The sequence below is a fragment of the Sphaerodactylus townsendi genome, linkage group LG02 (assembly GCF_021028975.2).
Source record: "Sphaerodactylus townsendi isolate TG3544 linkage group LG02, MPM_Stown_v2.3, whole genome shotgun sequence".
Taxonomy (NCBI): Eukaryota; Metazoa; Chordata; class Lepidosauria; order Squamata; family Sphaerodactylidae; genus Sphaerodactylus; species Sphaerodactylus townsendi.
Window position 1 is genome coordinate 22,984,756 of NC_059426.1, and position 16,163 is coordinate 23,000,918.

Consider the following 16,163-nt stretch of genomic DNA (forward strand, 5'->3'; position numbering starts at 1 on the left):
GTTGTATTCACACATACTCATAGCTTGTCATTACCGAGAGGAGCCCTGGAAACATTTTGGGTGGTGTATTTCCCCTTCCTGATCAGGAATCGAAAACTTCCATAAACTTTGTTAATAAATCATGATTCCCATCAAAGATTCAACCACTGTCAGAAATCCTAGTCCACATGCAAGGGAGCACACCTATATTTGGCCACTTTGTCCAGTCTGGACAAATGAAAACCTGATTAGTTGAGGAACAATTTTCAAACAGTTCTCAAGAAGGAATGCAGGAGCCCAAGGATTTAAGAGTCCTTTTTCTTAATACCACAGAATGTGACCTGTCCTTAGATCCAAACGCAGACCATTCCCTGATAGCCTTGCATGTTTCCCAGTGACAAGTTAGTAACTATGTTACACCACAAAACAACAACACACACTTTGCAACACCCATTCTGGACATGAACAACCAATGGAAAGGAGTGAGAAAGTTTCAATATGGAACCAGTGCCAGATGGCAAACAAGTCTCTGGCAATCAGAGTCTGATGCAATCCCAATGAATTTTCAGGTCAACGAGCAAAGTTTCAGAAAAAAAAACTTTTTCAAGTAATGGCCTTCTTAAAGCTCAGGTTGAAAACAACAGCCCTTATTGTTTATACCACAGACTTTCAACAGCTCTTTTCTCCTCAGCTTACTTAGTGGCCTCTTCAGAAAGCCTGTCTTTTGTTTCCCATACCCTCCTAAACTGGTGCCAATAATGCCCATGTCGGCCAGTAGCAAAATGGTAACTGATCACCAGATGTCGGTACTCTTCTTAAAGAGCTAAACTTTCCCTCTCAGAAGCCCATTAACCAGCAGAGCAGCTCTGGCAAGTGGCTTGCATTTCTAGGCACAGACAGACAACTAGAAAATATCTGCTACGCTGAAAACCTGAAGAGAGAAAACACAGCCTGTGTAGAAGGCTCTTGGGATTCAACAGGAAACACTGGCAAATAAAGCTGTTTTACAGCAGAAGCAACTTGAAGCAACTTGTTTCTCACCTGTTTATAGAGGTGCATTTTACTGCTAACTGGGAAGCTTGCTTTCAGGAGGGAGACCTCTGATCCTCTTTATTTCCTTACTATATTTAGATCCTGCTTTTCAGCTGTTACATTCTGAATGCCAATTACAGCATTTTCAACATACACTGGAGTGGATCTGGCCTCTACCCTACCGCTACATTGAGCAAAGCTTCTTTATTGAAGCTTCTGCCTCAAGTCTGAAGTCCTCCCCCAATTACAGGATCCCCTTTAACAGAAGAATGTCTTTAGCTGGAGGAAGGCTCCTTAGACTGGGAGTAGGCTGCTTAGTGGATAGATAGTTCCACCCTACTTAGATTCTTCCTCTCTGTCCCCCTTAATATATTAGTCCCTGTCGCTAAGTAAAGTTCTAGGCCTTACCTCCCAGGATGGCAGGACCAATCATGGAGACAACAGAGACTTCTCCATCTTCAATGGCAGCTGCTTATTGAATACTCTGCCCAAAGGGGTACTTGGATGCAGTTCAGCCGTAACATAAAACCATGGTTAGTCTGCAAACCCAGAATTCAGCTCACAGACAACCAGGCTGGCCTCCACAAATAGTGGACTCACCACCTTCACTCTAACTGAGCATCTATGTAGCTCAGGTGAATGCAACAATATCACCTGGGAGGAAGCCAGGATATCTGCATGTGCATGCCACAGGAAACCTTGCTTAAGATTAAGGCAGTGTCTACACTTGGATGTTGCAGTATCGTTGCATTCCAACAGGCGTTTGTATCTAGGTTCTTTCGTCCACACCATGAAAATCCAGTTGTTACAGTGCAACAATAACACAACATCCAGTGATCTGTGGGTGTTGCCTGGCTGCGGTTCATCAAGCCACATAGAAACCATGGTTTCCAGTCTTAATTTGATGGATCCTAACTAATCCCAGAGGGGCCTGCCCTTGCACTCAAGTCAAATACAGAGCTGCTTTAAATAAACTACATTAAATGATATAGCTGAACTAGGGAAGAAAGAGAATGTCTTCTTTTAGTGTTAAATATAACAAGAAAACGATTGAAAAGCAAAATTAGAGTTTACAAAGCCACGGGCCAGAAATTCTTTATTACTTAAGATAATTATTCCCCTACCGCTCTATCAAAATAGTCCCTTGAACGCGACTTTAGATGCACAGTGCTCAGCGTCTCTTGGGACAGATCTAACAGCATCTTGTTCCACAACATGATTCGGGCATGACATTTGACATAGTCCACTGTAAACTTTTACTAGCTGACACAGCAGACCTCACGCATGAGTGCTAAGAACATAAACCATAAACTTTCTTGTTGGTTTTGAATATTTGTATTGACTTTCAAAGGCATGGAGAAAGAAGGGACCAGCTCACCTTTCTAACAGAGAACAGGCAAACGCCACCTTATGCATGCCACTTTCCCATCTGTAAAATGGGAACAGCAGATTGATCTGTCCACTTAGGGCTGTCAGGAGGATACCAGAAATAAACTGACATTTGTTCCACATCAGAAGAGCCATAAAAGCAATTATATTTCCAATTGTTTGAGGAAAACCAACGAAGGATATGCCAGCAAATGCCGATCTTTCAGCTGGACACCTACCCCAGTCAGGATTTTTCTTTGTTTTCTAAACTGTTCCATCTCCAAACCAGGTACAGTACAGTGGTTGGAATGCTGGACGAGAGAGGCCCAAATTTATACCCCCATGCAGCCCTGGAATCCCACTGGGTGACCTTGGACCATTCACTGTCTCTCAGCCTCAGCTACCACATAGAATAGCTGTGATGGTCAGACAGAAGTAAGGAGAACAAGATAGGCTATCCTGAGCTTGTTGAAAAACGGGCAGGACATAAATATCACGAATGGATGAATCTTCCTCAGTGCGGCACATCAGTCTGCTAGCTCCTCCCAAACATTTTCCAGTTTCCAGACCTTTCCCTGGACAAGATAGTGCCTTTTTTCTAATATATCCATGAGGGAAGAAACTTTTTAAATGAAAGCTGGGAATTCAGAGGACCTGCCTGATCTATCGATTACAACAGTATATCGATATTTTAGCGCCCTTTGAAGAATAAAAACATAACTGCTCATCTTCAGGGCAAAGGGACGAAAGGAAGTGGTTTGACCATGGCAGTCTAATCATCAAAAAGTGGGCTGGAAACAGCCCTGTGGTACAGAGCGGTAAGCTGCAGCACTGCCCAAGCTCTGCTCATGACCTGAGTTTGATCCCAAGGGAAGTCAGTTTCAAGTAGCCAGCTCAAGGTTGACTCAGCCGTCCATCCTTCTAAGGATAAATACCCAGCTTGCAGGGGGTAAACTGGGGAAGGCAATGGCAAACTACCACATCACCTCATGGGTCAGTAATCAGCTGGTCCTTGCACAGGGGACTACCTTTAATTATGGTCTTTAAAGAACCAGGGAGAAAACCCCCACAAAACCTGAAACAACAACTAAAGGCATAAATGAAAGTAGAAATCAGGGCACAAACCTTTGGGGGAGGGCAGCTTATAAATATAAAGAAATAAAAAGGAGATGGAAAAGGCCGTCAAACAGCCCTTTTGGCTCCCTCTCAGGTTGGCCCTACCAACAGAAGAAACCATGAAATCAACTTAAACTCTTCTAGCGCAAGTGAACATGTTGATTTTTTTCCCACACCAGTTATATAAATTTAGAGAATAAGAAGGAAAGAGGAACTTCTGGGCAGTACTGATACTCATGCAAGGAAATACGCTGCAAGTGCAGATTAAAAAAATCAACCCAGCCACAATGCTCATTGACTTTGTACAGAAAAAAAAAACAACCCACACAGTTTCTCTTTCCTGATTCAGTACTCTGGACACTAGTTTCCAACCCAAGAGGACAAATCTCACGAGGTCTGCAACTCCTTACAATTCAATCACAACTGTTTAAGAACCCTATACTATGCAGAACAATCTCCTCGCCTGTGAAAATTGAAACAAGATTTTAAAATATTTCTATTGCTTTTTAAACATTTCCACAGGGCAGGCTTCCCCTCACTGCGGTTTAACATGTTCACAACAAGCCAGATCCATTTAGCCGCAGCCATCCCAATCTGAGGGCAACGAAGCCCGAGGACATCAAATGCAGTTCCCCTCTCTCCCCAACCAGCACTTTTAATTCCCTCAATAAGCGTAAAGCATTTTTTCCCCACAGCTGCATCTTCAGGTTAAAATGTCAATCAGACAGGCAGCTATGAATGCAAATGTACAAAATTTAAGCTTAGGAAGTACAGCCAATGAGGCTTGCCTGTGGACTTGCTGACCGCCATTCTGTTTTGCTTTGTTGTGAATTTCCAGACCTGCAGTAGCACATATAATTAGGTAAACCACTACTGAGCTAGCATGGTGTAGTGGTTAAGAGCAGCAGACTCTAATCTGGAGAACCGGGTTTGATTCCCCACTCCTTCACATGAGTGACAGACTCCCATCTGTTGAACTGGGTTTCTTTCCCTGTTCTTACACATGAAACTGCTGGGTGACCTTGGGCTAGTCACAGTTCTTTCAGAACTCTCTCAGTCCCACCTACCTCACAAGATGTCTGTTGTGGGGAGAGGAAGGGAATGAGTTTGTAAGCCCCTTTGAGACTCCTTACATGAGAGAATGGTGGGGTATAAATCCAAACTCCTCTTCCTGTATTGGGTTGGCATAAATTGCTAATTATTTCATTTCGCTGGGGGACAGGTCAGTCTGTCAAGAGGATGGGAGTGCTCTGAGGAAGAAAGATGGCAGCTGTCTCCAATTCAGGTAGCCTCAGTTGGGTTTGGGTGATCAGCTACAACGGAGGGCAGATGCCCTGCGTCTAGAATCCAACATCCCATATTTTTATCCTACCCATCCTTTAAAGAGCTCAAGACATAATAGCTGGTTCTCTTAGCTTATACCCTCACAACACTCCTGTGACACAGATTAGGCTAAGAGACAGTGACTGGCCCAAAGTCAATTTCTTACTTTGGTCAGCAAGAGCTGACAGTTTGACAGTTGTGCTCACAGTTTGACTGTCTCTTACCCTAATCTGTGTCACGGGAGTGTTGTGAGGATATAAGCTAAGAGAACCTGCTATAAGGCAATTTCGTATGTTCAGGTGTGAGAACTGTAAATTTAAATATACAGTTCTTTGTGATCACCCTCTTTACTTAATAGTTTGTTTGAAATCTAATTTTCAGAAATGCCCTCAAGTTACTAAATTTCTTTACTATTTTTGTACTTGTGAAAGAACTCTCCTCTCCCCCAAGCACTCATTGAGATGCTTCAGACTGAATGTTCACTAATATTCCGATTGCTCAAGGGGAAGTTCTGCAGTAAAATGATGACACGGTAAAAATGAGGGAAGTAAATGTGGGTTGGAAAAATCTGATACAAGACCTCAGGAAAACAGAAGGAGCTTGAGCCACACAATAAGAGGAGGGGCTGCAAACAGGCTAGGAGTCTTATATTAAATCAATAGCAACTATGGATCATTATTTTGCTCAGCACTTTTATCAGATACTTTGCATTGAAAAACCAGAGCTGAAAAACCTGTTTGATTGAGTACCGGCAGAAGACAATAAAGTACTGCTTTAGGGCTGTGTCCACTTGGTGTGGGCATGGAAGCCAAGTAAGAAAAAAAGCACCAGAATATGGTCGCTACAAGAAAGAGACCATAGCTGGACAGACCTAAGTCTGACTGAAGGAGAAAAAGGAAGGATGAGAGTTGAGAGGGGACAGCAGAATATGCAAAAAAAGGGAGGGATGGGGAAAAAGAGGAACTGGGACATTTGTTGGTGACACAAGAGACTGAAGAAAAGACCAACATTCCAGACATCTGGTGCCAATGGCAGATGCACCTCTTGAAAAGGCTACGGGATTGCCAGTGGTCAGGTGCAACTTGATTACAGAGAGAGAGAGAGAGAGAGAGAGAGTGACAGAGACACAGAGAGAGAGAGACAGAGACAGAGAGCGTGTGCGTTTGCTGGTCTACTGAAACAGAAACCACCAAAGGTCCTGCAGGACCTTAAAGACCAGCAAACCAATCTGGCAGGTGTTTTTAAGATCCACAGCTGAGGCCAGTTTATGACACTACTTAGCACAGATGGAAAATACGGTAAGACCAAGTCTAAAGGAGTAAACCAGACCGGGCACAGACCTTACTGTCAAAGTACATCATAAAGCTGTACAACTGCTTTCTTGCAAAAGGGCACTTTCACACATGAAGATTAATACTCTTTCAAAACACTTTCCACCTACAGTTCACCGGGGCCTTTTACGCACTTTTGGTCAGCTTCGGACTGACCATGCATTCCCACCAGTTTTGAATCGGGCAAATGCATGTTCCTCCACATCTTGGGCTCCCACCCCGCCTCAGATTACAGAAGCTCTGCTGTTTCCAAAAACTCTTAAAACTATTATTTTTCCTCTTCCTTCAGGTTTTCTCACTCTACCCACAGTACAGTAGTTCTTCCCAGTAGATCATGGAGGTTGCTGTCACCCAAGCACCAAAGGGAGAAGCAGAAGTAGGGGAAGAAAGAGACCCAAGTGAACAAAAACTGTCAGGAAACCCCACTGTGAAGAAAACAGTAATGGGTTAAGTAGGGTGTGCATAAAAGGCCGGATGAAAGGAAAAATACACTTGCTAATGATTGCCAGTGTGGACTGAAAGTGGATTCAGTGTGTGTGCCTGCCATCCTTGGCTCTTAACTCCAAGCATATTATACCCATCTACATCTGATTTTCCACATAATAAACAATCTTGCAGTCATTCTTTGAAACTTTGATTTTGCCGATGGCATCCAGGAATGCCTATTGGCATCTGAGAACTTCCACATTTAAATGCCTGATTTGTATCCATTTTAAGCAAGAGAACAATGGAGCAACTAGAGACTGGGCAAGAGACTCTGGTGGTAAAAGAAAGACAATGGGCTGAGAGGCAGAAACTTTGGGGGATGATTTATGGGGGCAGGGGCAGAAATGCAAAGCAGAGAAGAAGGAGGAGGAGGAGTTTGGATTTGTAGGTGGGGCTGAGAGAACTCCAAAGAACTGTGACTAGCCCAAGGTCACCCAGCTGGCATGGATAGGAGTGCACAAGCTAATCTGGTTCCCCAAATAAGCCTCCACAGCTCAAATGGCAGAGCGGGGATCAAACCCAGTTCTCCAGATTGGAGTGCACCTGCTCTTAACTACTACGCCATGCTGGTAAGGAGGAGGAAATGGAGGGGGAAAAGGGCTGAAGAAAACGTGATCCTAGGAAAGCAGAAACTGTGGGGTATAATCAGGAAAAGAAAAACCAACCAAGATGCTTACAGAGTCAGGGCAGCTGATGAGTCATGCATGTTGGAGAGGAAGGGAGGAGAAAGAATGATCCATTCCCCCATTCAGAATGCATGCATTTTTTAAAATAATATGACAGACGAGACAACCACTTTGAATTCCTTGGAAGAAGGGTGGAGAACCATCAAGATCAATAAAAAAAAAATGACTAACTAGCCAAGTTTTTTGGCAGCAGCTTTTATCGCCTTTAGCCTCCAATTGTACCTATACACGCCCATGAATGTTAATATAATTGTGCATTACAAACATATATATATATATATATATATATTTCCAGAAGACTAAACCACATTATCTATAGCAAATAATATGGTGGCTGGGAAAGGACTTGTGGTTGCAGAATGAGATCATTACATCAATGCCAAACTACTAAACCCTAAAAAACACATGCAGTCCAAAAGTGAAATGGCTGGCAACAGTTAAGAATCAGTTTCAACAAAATGGTGCATGTGCAATTAGGGACTGTGTGTGCAGTAGTCAAATCAACTGAAGGCAGGAGAAGTTTTACTTCTGTCAGGATGCCATTGCTGGGAGGTGGGAATTGCTGGGGAGAGCTTTAGCATTTGCAGGTGCTGCTTTATCTGTTTCCCCGGCCTTGGAACTTGGCGACTGGGATGAGCCTTCAGGCTGGACTTTTCCTAACTGAACCGATTCACATGTGGGGGTGGGGATTTGCTGCAACATATTATCAACTGCCTTGGCGCCTTTTTGCCAGAACTGTCTTCTCCTGTCTTTCTCATGTCTTCAATAAAATCCTTAAACCCATCCAGTGAGTTATTGTCTGAACGGAGAAATTGACAACTTCTCAATGAGTAATTTGGTGAAAAACTGCATAGGCATTTCTTCTCCCCTATCAAGGAAAGGCCGATAGTCTGTCTCAGAAAAAGATGTTAGTAGAGTGGTCCAACATACTATGACACGTTCCGGATCCCAATGGCAGCTGTTTTGTGGTAGTACACAATGCGTCTCCTGAAAATTCCTCACCTGCCCATAGACTCAACAAGGACCTCGGACCTATATCCTCAAGCAAAACACATCACCATAGCACACACCATCAATGAATATGGTCTTATTAGCAGTAAAGGTCATTGTATGAACAAAGAAAATGGGTTCTAGACAACTACTGGTGGGTTAAGCACACCCACTGAGGGGGGCAAGCTCTCTTGTCTTTCTTCCCCCTTTGGCCAACATTAGATATTTCACTCCCTCTTTGCCTGCTTCTCTCTCTCTCTCTCTCTCTCTCTCTCACACACACACAAACACCATCCCCAGAGGGATTGCTCTCCTCCAACAACAGATTCTTCTCCCACCTGCCCCACTTTATTCTTGTGCTGCTCTGTGTTCTGTCCTCATCCTTCCCCCTCATGTTTTAATTTTAATTGTATTTTAATTAGCCTGGATTTTATTTTAATTATTAATAGCTGTTTTAATTGTTTATTATATCGAGTTTTATTATGTTATGTTTTATTATTGTCAGCTGCTGTGAGCCGTTTCGGGGAGAGCGGCATATAAACAAACAAATAAATGTGTTCAAGCTTTGCGCTTAGTTTGTCTCCTGTGCTCAAAACGTTGCCTCAGGCCCGCATCTTGCTCAAATGGGCGGAGGAAGGAGAGGCAGGAGGGAATGAAAAAGCAGCCGCCATGGAGAGAAAGGCAGGGGACAGGCAGAGAGGAAACGGTAATGGAAGGGAGGGCGGGAGGGAGGGAATGTTAATGCAGCCTCCCTTCAGTTATGAGGCACTGGGATTGCGCCACAGTGACTGGCTGGGAGTGGGGAGTGAATCGCCAAGACTCCCACTCCTCAGCAATTGGAGCGGTTGCTGTCGCGCACCTCACCCCCAAAGCCACTTGTGCTGGAGCCATTGGGCACCAGTGATTGGCTAGAAGTTCATCGTCACCACCCGGTCAGGTTCCCACTCAATTCCAAGACTGAGAATAGGGACACACTAAAAGTTTTCTCCTCAGATAGTATCACTGGAATCAGGGAGGTTAAATGTCTCCAGTACTTTTATATTTTACATCCTGAATTTCTTTCTCCTCAAACAATGCCACTAGAGACCTACAGGGCTTGCCATAAGTCACCTGTGACTTCACAACACATGGGCACAGAGTGCCATTGTAATCAGTTGCGGGTAAATTTCTCCCATATTTTAACAAATGCCATCAGAGGGACGTCTACATCCCTTTAATTTCAAAGCTGACCCCTGGTCTTCACAGTAGTTCTCAAACAGAGCGCAGCAAGGGTGAGACTGAAAGAAACACGTATCACGAAACACCTAAGACTTGGAATAACCAAGCAGGAATCTCTGCTCTGCCAGAGGAGCTTGCAAGGGCCAAACTAGATGTGACAGTGTCCTTGCGGCTCCACAAGGACACTGGTGCCAAGGTGCTCTTGTTCCCCTCTCCATGACTCATCCGAACAACCACACACACTCACACAATGGCTATTTTAGAACCTGATAAGGCGTATTGGGGGGGAGGGGGCAAAAATGTTGCCTTGTGGGCCAGATCAAGACCTGGCCCTCATGGTATTTTTAAAATCACTTAGTCAAGTTCAAGTTCAATAACCATTATTAAGCATACAGAGTAAAAAAATCACTTAGTCCTTGGGCTGCCCATGTTGAATTTCAGCTAGGGATGGAATCCTTGTGGTTGGAGAGGCCCTGCTCTTCCTTTAGAAGTCTGTTTACTTATATCCCAGACTTTCTCTCCAGAGGGAACCCAAAGCTGCCTTCATTGTTTTCCTCTCCTCCATGCTATCCTCATGACAACCCTGTGAGGTAGGTTAGGTTGAGCAAATTTGGCTGGCCCAGGGTCACCCAGTAAGCTTCCGGCACTGTTTCAGTAAGCTGCGCCTCTGCACTTCAGGTCCCCGTTAAGGAGCAAAATAGGATATAAATAAAAAACCATCTCTCACAATCAACCCCAGCTTCTTATAGCTGCTATCATGTGCACCGTTATTGGTGCCAACTGAATTCAGAGCAAGTTGTTTTTAAGTAGACAGACACCATTCAAGGCAGCTTCTCTTGGTTCGGAAAGATGAAACGCTGATCAGGACTGAAGTGTTGAGATTCTAAAGAGAATTACACCCTTTAGAAGGGTATAAAACCCATAAACGGGTTTAGAAGAGCACTGTAAACTTTGCAGCAGCTTCAACAACAAAGGCAGGAACAAGTTCTGGCTGAGCCCTCCTTAGCCCCGAGGAGAATGTGGAAGGATTTCAAGGATAAGTTTAAATGTTCTATCCCACACAGCTGTACTAAAATATTTCAGAGCATCAAAGCTAGAGGTACAACCGAAACAAGTTATTTTCAAACAAGCTACAAATTAGCAAGGCAATAAAAAAAAACCCACTGCAAACTCTGGCTTTCATGCGTAATATATCCTTTGCAGGCATTAGTTTGGAGAACACTCCTGACATTGCTTTACAAATCAGGCAGGCAATTTCCTCCTTTGATAACAGAACAGTTAAAGGGGGGCAAAATACAGGAGATGGGATGCCCAGCCACTTAATTTAACCAAAAGGGCTAGTTTCACCAAGCAGCCTCTGCAGCGGTACTGTTTCCCTAAAGAAAACCCACTGAGGAAATGAACTTTTGAGCAGAAGTTCTTTCTGCAAGGAGGAGAATCTCTGAATGACCCTGAGGACAATTATTCCCTCCATCAAAAAAATACTCCCTTGTAGCCTCAGCTGCAGATCTCTGCAGAGAGAACAAAGCTGCTAAAGTCTGGTTTCTGCTGAAAAGTTAATTCCCTTTCAGACAAGACTTTAAGTCACAGAAGCAGTATTTCCCACCCCCTTACACTCCTCATCCCAGATGAAACAGTCATTTACAATCAAATCAGTGAGATATGCCAGATCTAAATTCCAAGCTTCTGCTGTGTAGCAAATACTGCAAACCTTTCCCCTTTCCAGACCTGGGAACAGCTTGCTTGATTCACGCATCAGTGTTTCATCCTAGACTTCTAAAGCTCAAGTATGTGAGCTAGATAGCTAACCACTGGCTTTCCTTCATTGGCCAAAACAACAAAAGACGAAGTCTCAGCAATCTGACAAAACGCTTGCTGAATAGCTAAAGCAATTCTGCTCCCCCCCCCCCCCACCCAACACTCTTCCATCCATACTATATTCTGCTTAGGATCAGGCACCTGACCTGTCAAAACAAACTGTTGACAAGTCAAATGTTTTCAAAACAATGCATTTATCAGAACAAAACAATCCTTTTTTTATTATCAACAGGCTCGGAAACCCAATTAGCATAACTGTGACGTGGAAGCAATGCAGTCAATTGTAATATCTTATCATGACTTCCAACAACAGTAAGCAAGATTGCCGCCCAAGGGGAACAATTCTCTCTGTTGGGTTTTTCTCCTAGAACAGCGGTTCTCAACCTGTGGGTCGTGACCCCTTTGGGGGTCAAATGACCCTTTCACAGGGGTCGCCTAAGACCATCGAACAACACATATTTTCGATGGTCATAGGAACCGAGACACAAATAATTTTGTGGTTGGGAGTCACCACGACATGAGGAACTGTATTAAAGGGTTGCGGCATTAGGAACGCCGAGAACCACTGTCCTAGAACAATAGGCACAGTGATGAAAAGGAAAAGGAAATTTTCTGGTGGTCCCAGGATACCTGGGAAAGAGATGGATATATAAATATTTCAAACCAATAAATATTACAATAAATATTACAGAAAATAAAACAGAAATAAAGCAAAGCCACGGTTGATATCAAAAACAAGACAAGTTTGTTTGGAGATGCCTGGAGTTACACCTGGTGGCCAGCAGGAGAAACTTTGGCATGCTGATCAGTCTGTCCCTGGATGCTGATTGGTTACAAATCAGCAACTCTTGGCCTTGACCTTGCTAACAAAAAACACGGTTAGGAAATTTCACAAGGAAACTGCCATCTCTTCAGCAGCCTCCTGTCTTTGGGCAAGAGTCTGACCGTGACCAATTAATAAGCGGTACACTGCCTACCTTGGGATGATATGCCAAACCATAATCAGTGTTTGAAATTCTTCCACAGTTCCAACAGTGGTTTGTTACACTGTCTTTGAACTTTTGTCTGAAATACTGGAATCAGCTGCATGGGGAATGTTCAGCGCCGCTATTTTGCAATCAAACAGTGAAATATGTTTATTTGGAAAAAATGGGGAAGGTTGCTTTTAACTAGTGATCGGGAAACTTCTCAGGGTTAGAGTTGGCTGCCAACTTCCCCTTCTCACCCCCAAAAAATATCAAGAGGAAAGAACTACTGAGATCAAACTTGCTAATTGCATATCACTCCAAAATTCTGTGGTTGGATTTTTTTAATTTAAAAAAGCCAGCTTCCATTAAAAGAAGTACCATATATACTAGTGTATAAGTCGACCTGCATAAGTCGAGGCACTTAATTTTACCACAAAAAACTGGGAAAACTTACTGACTCGCATATAAGTCAAGGTTGGGAAATGCAGCAGCTACTGGTAAATTTCAAAAATAAAAATAGATACCAATAAAATTACATTAATTGAGGCATCAGTAGGTGAAATGTTTTTGAATATTTATTTCAAAGAAAAACAGTAAACTACCTCTGTTAGCTATTAGCTCCCATTGGAAACAATGGGGGATGGGGCACCCCCTTTGGAGGTCCATAACTTTGGACCCCCTAAACCAAACATCACCAAACCTGGCTGGTATCAGCAAGAGATTATCCTGAGGATAACCCCCAGGTTTGGCGAACTTTGGTTCAAGGGATCCAAAGTTATGGACCCTCAAAATGTAGCCCCATCTACTATTAGCTCCCATTGGGAACAATGGGGGATGGGGGCACCCTCTTTGGGGTCCATAACTTTGGACTCCTTGAACCGAAGTTTACCAAACTTGGCTGGTATCATCAGGAGTGTCACCTGATGATATCCTGAAATTTTGGTGCTGCTAGCCCAGGGGTCTGCAACCTGCGGCTCTCCAGATGTTCATGGACTACAAATCCCAACTGCCCCTGCCAGCATGGCCAATTGGCCATGCTGACAGCGGATGATGGGAATTGCAGTCCATGAACATCTGGAGAGCCGCAGGTTGCAGACCCCTGTGCTAGCCTAAAAACTGCGCCCCCTGGCGGCTGACAAAGTAAAGACCCTAAAATATTTTTTAAAATACATCTGACTCGTGTATAAGTCAAGGGGGGCTTTTTCAGCACAAAAAATGTGCTGAAAAACTCAACTTATACATGAGTATATACGGTAATTATAATCTATCTGCAGATCATTTTGGTTTCCTGGTTTCAGGAATGATTTTTGAAGTTTAACCTCTATGGTTTAGGAAAACGTCAGTGGTGGGATTCAGCAGGTTCGCACCACTTCGGCAGAACCGGTTGTTAAAATGGTGCTTGTAAACAACTAGTTGTTAAATTATTTGAATCCCACCACCAGAACAGGTTGTTAAATTATTTGAAATTATTAGTGGTGTAGGGTAAAAGTGTTGGACTAGGATCCAGGAGACCCAGAATCAAATCCTCACTCGACCATGGAAACTCTCTGAGTGACCTTGACTACCTCACAGGCCTGCTGTGAGCATAAAACAGAGGATAGAAAAAGAATATAAATACTTTTAGGTCTCCAGTGCAAAGAAAGGTAGGGTATGAATAAGATGAAATAAAATATTAAAGGTGTATAATACAATTGCAAAAACAGCACATGGGAGGAACAGCTATTCCGTCTTGCTGGTTTACATTTAACGGAAGCAAGGAATTCAGGATAAAAATGGGGGGGGGGGTTGTGAGTAACTAGGACAGAGGCTGTGGCCCAGTAGAAGAGCCTTTGCTTAGCATGCAGGTTTCAGGTTCAATCTTCTGCATCTACAGTTCAAAGGATCAGGCAACAGGTGATTTGAAAAACCTTCACCTGAAACCATGGAGATCTGCGGCTGGTTTGAATAGACAATGCTGCTTTTGATGGACCAATGGCTGGATTCAGTACAATGCAAATGTGTGCATGGGTAAAAGCCAAACCATAATGCCTGTTTCCCTCCAAGGTTCATCCAATTACTGTGCCTTTTCCTAAACCATAGAGGTTAAACTTCAAAAATAATTTCCTAAAACCAGCAAACCAAAACCCTCCGCAGATAGATTATAATTACTTCTTTTTAAAAATGGAAGTTGGCTTTCTTAAATTAAAAAATCTAACCGCAGAATTTTGGAGTGATGTGCAATCAGCAACTTTAATCTTTATCTGACTTTCCTCCACCCCTACTCTAAAGGAGGCAGCGCACCTCAGCTTCACCTCCTTTACCCTCTAAACAACCTTAACTAGGAGGATAGTGACTGATCAAAGGATACCAAGTAAGGCTTGCAGCTAAGAAGAGGATTCAAACACAGGTCTCCCTAATAATCACCATGTTGATTATTTCCCACTTTCTTCTAAGGAATTCAGGGCAACATATCTGGTTCTCTACACACCTCTTTTTTCATTTTGTTCTCACAACAACCCTGTCAGATCAGTCAGGACGAGCCTGTACAGAAATTTGAACCTAGATTACCAGAGTCCCGATCTTAATTGTTCTCTACCAAGGCTGGCATTAACCGCTGCATCACTCTGTCTCACAATGACTCCCTGGATTATTTCATCCTCCTGAGAAACCTCAACTGGAGTATACCACAGCTAACTAGCCTCTGCAATATTAATGGAATAAAACACATTTCTCAGTATCAGCAGAAATACCCGAGTAATTGTAACACCAGATGGCACAGGAGGACTTCCGTTCTGGACACATTTGCACCTAGATGTTTGACTTCAAAGCAACTCACTTCAGGTAACAGACTTCAGAGGAACAGCACAATTCTACAGAGAGATACTGCAGTCCAAACCCACTGATTTCAGTGGGTTTAGACCAGACTAAAATCTGCACAAATTGCACTGTAAGGTTCTAGTACTTAATGTATTTCCTCACCCAAGAGTAAACCTGAACAAACACCCTTCTCAGTAAACCTACACATGACTGTTCAGCGGAGTCTTACAACAACCAGATTTCAAACATATTATTTTACAGGGAAGGAAACGCAGCTAATTGCAAAGTGACACGTTCAAGACTGCAGCTCCAACGCATTCAAGACAACAGCTGAAATCACAAATTGCAGGGAATATACTGGATTGAATTTGTTTCCTTAAAAAAAAAATCATGTTTCCAAACTACAACATTACACTGTGGCTTCGCGTCTCTCTTTATGACACAGAACCTGCAGTTCCAAAGAACAGCTGCTGTTTCCTGAACAACATCGTAAACTGCAAAGCAAACAACACTGACAGAGGTTTGGTTTTTTTACTTCGTTCCCTAAACAGATTTACTAAAAGTACACACACACAGGAAAAAAATAAAAATAAAAAACAGGATTTGGTCACAGCCCAACACAGAAGTAGGAAAATGTGAACCCAATGAAATCAACAGACTTAAACATGCCTGACAGCATGATCCAGGCAGGTCTACTCAGAAGCAAGACCCAAAGCATTCAGTGAGTCTGGCTCCCAAGCAAGTGTGTGGAATGCTTTCCCAAGCACACTTTTTGGGCAGGATTCTATGGCAATCGATTTACACATCAAAGCGTCTTACCCACAACCCACAAAACTGAAGAAGCTCTTTCCAGCAGCGCAATCCTAAACAGAGTTACATTTTCCAAAGGCCATGGAAGGTTTGGAAACGCACAACTCTGTGAAAACAGGCGCACTCCCTGCCCAAAATTAAAGTGACAGTTTCAGCTGTTACAGCAATTCATCAAACCACTAACTTACCTGCAATCTTTAAGCCATATTGCAATTTTTTCGTTTGGAATACTGCCTGGAAAA

The 16,163-nt window shown here is 43.2% G+C and overlaps 1 protein-coding gene across 6 annotated transcripts in view; it reads right to left on the minus strand.

Annotated features, from left to right (window-relative positions):
* The window catches only part of ITPRID2 (ITPR interacting domain containing 2), an 87,877-nt gene that overhangs the window by 70,779 nt on the left and 935 nt on the right, over window positions 1-16,163 (minus strand). For 4 of the 6 annotated variants that reach the window (XM_048485971.1, XM_048485970.1, XM_048485975.1 and 1 more), the window contains exon 2: window positions 16,110-16,155. In XM_048485971.1, coding sequence (XP_048341928.1) covers window positions 16,110-16,155 — 46 coding nt within the window. Of the gene's footprint in view, window positions 1-16,109; window positions 16,156-16,163 lie in introns of those variants that run through there. The other 2 variants (XM_048485973.1, XM_048485972.1) reach the window with 2 other exon arrangements.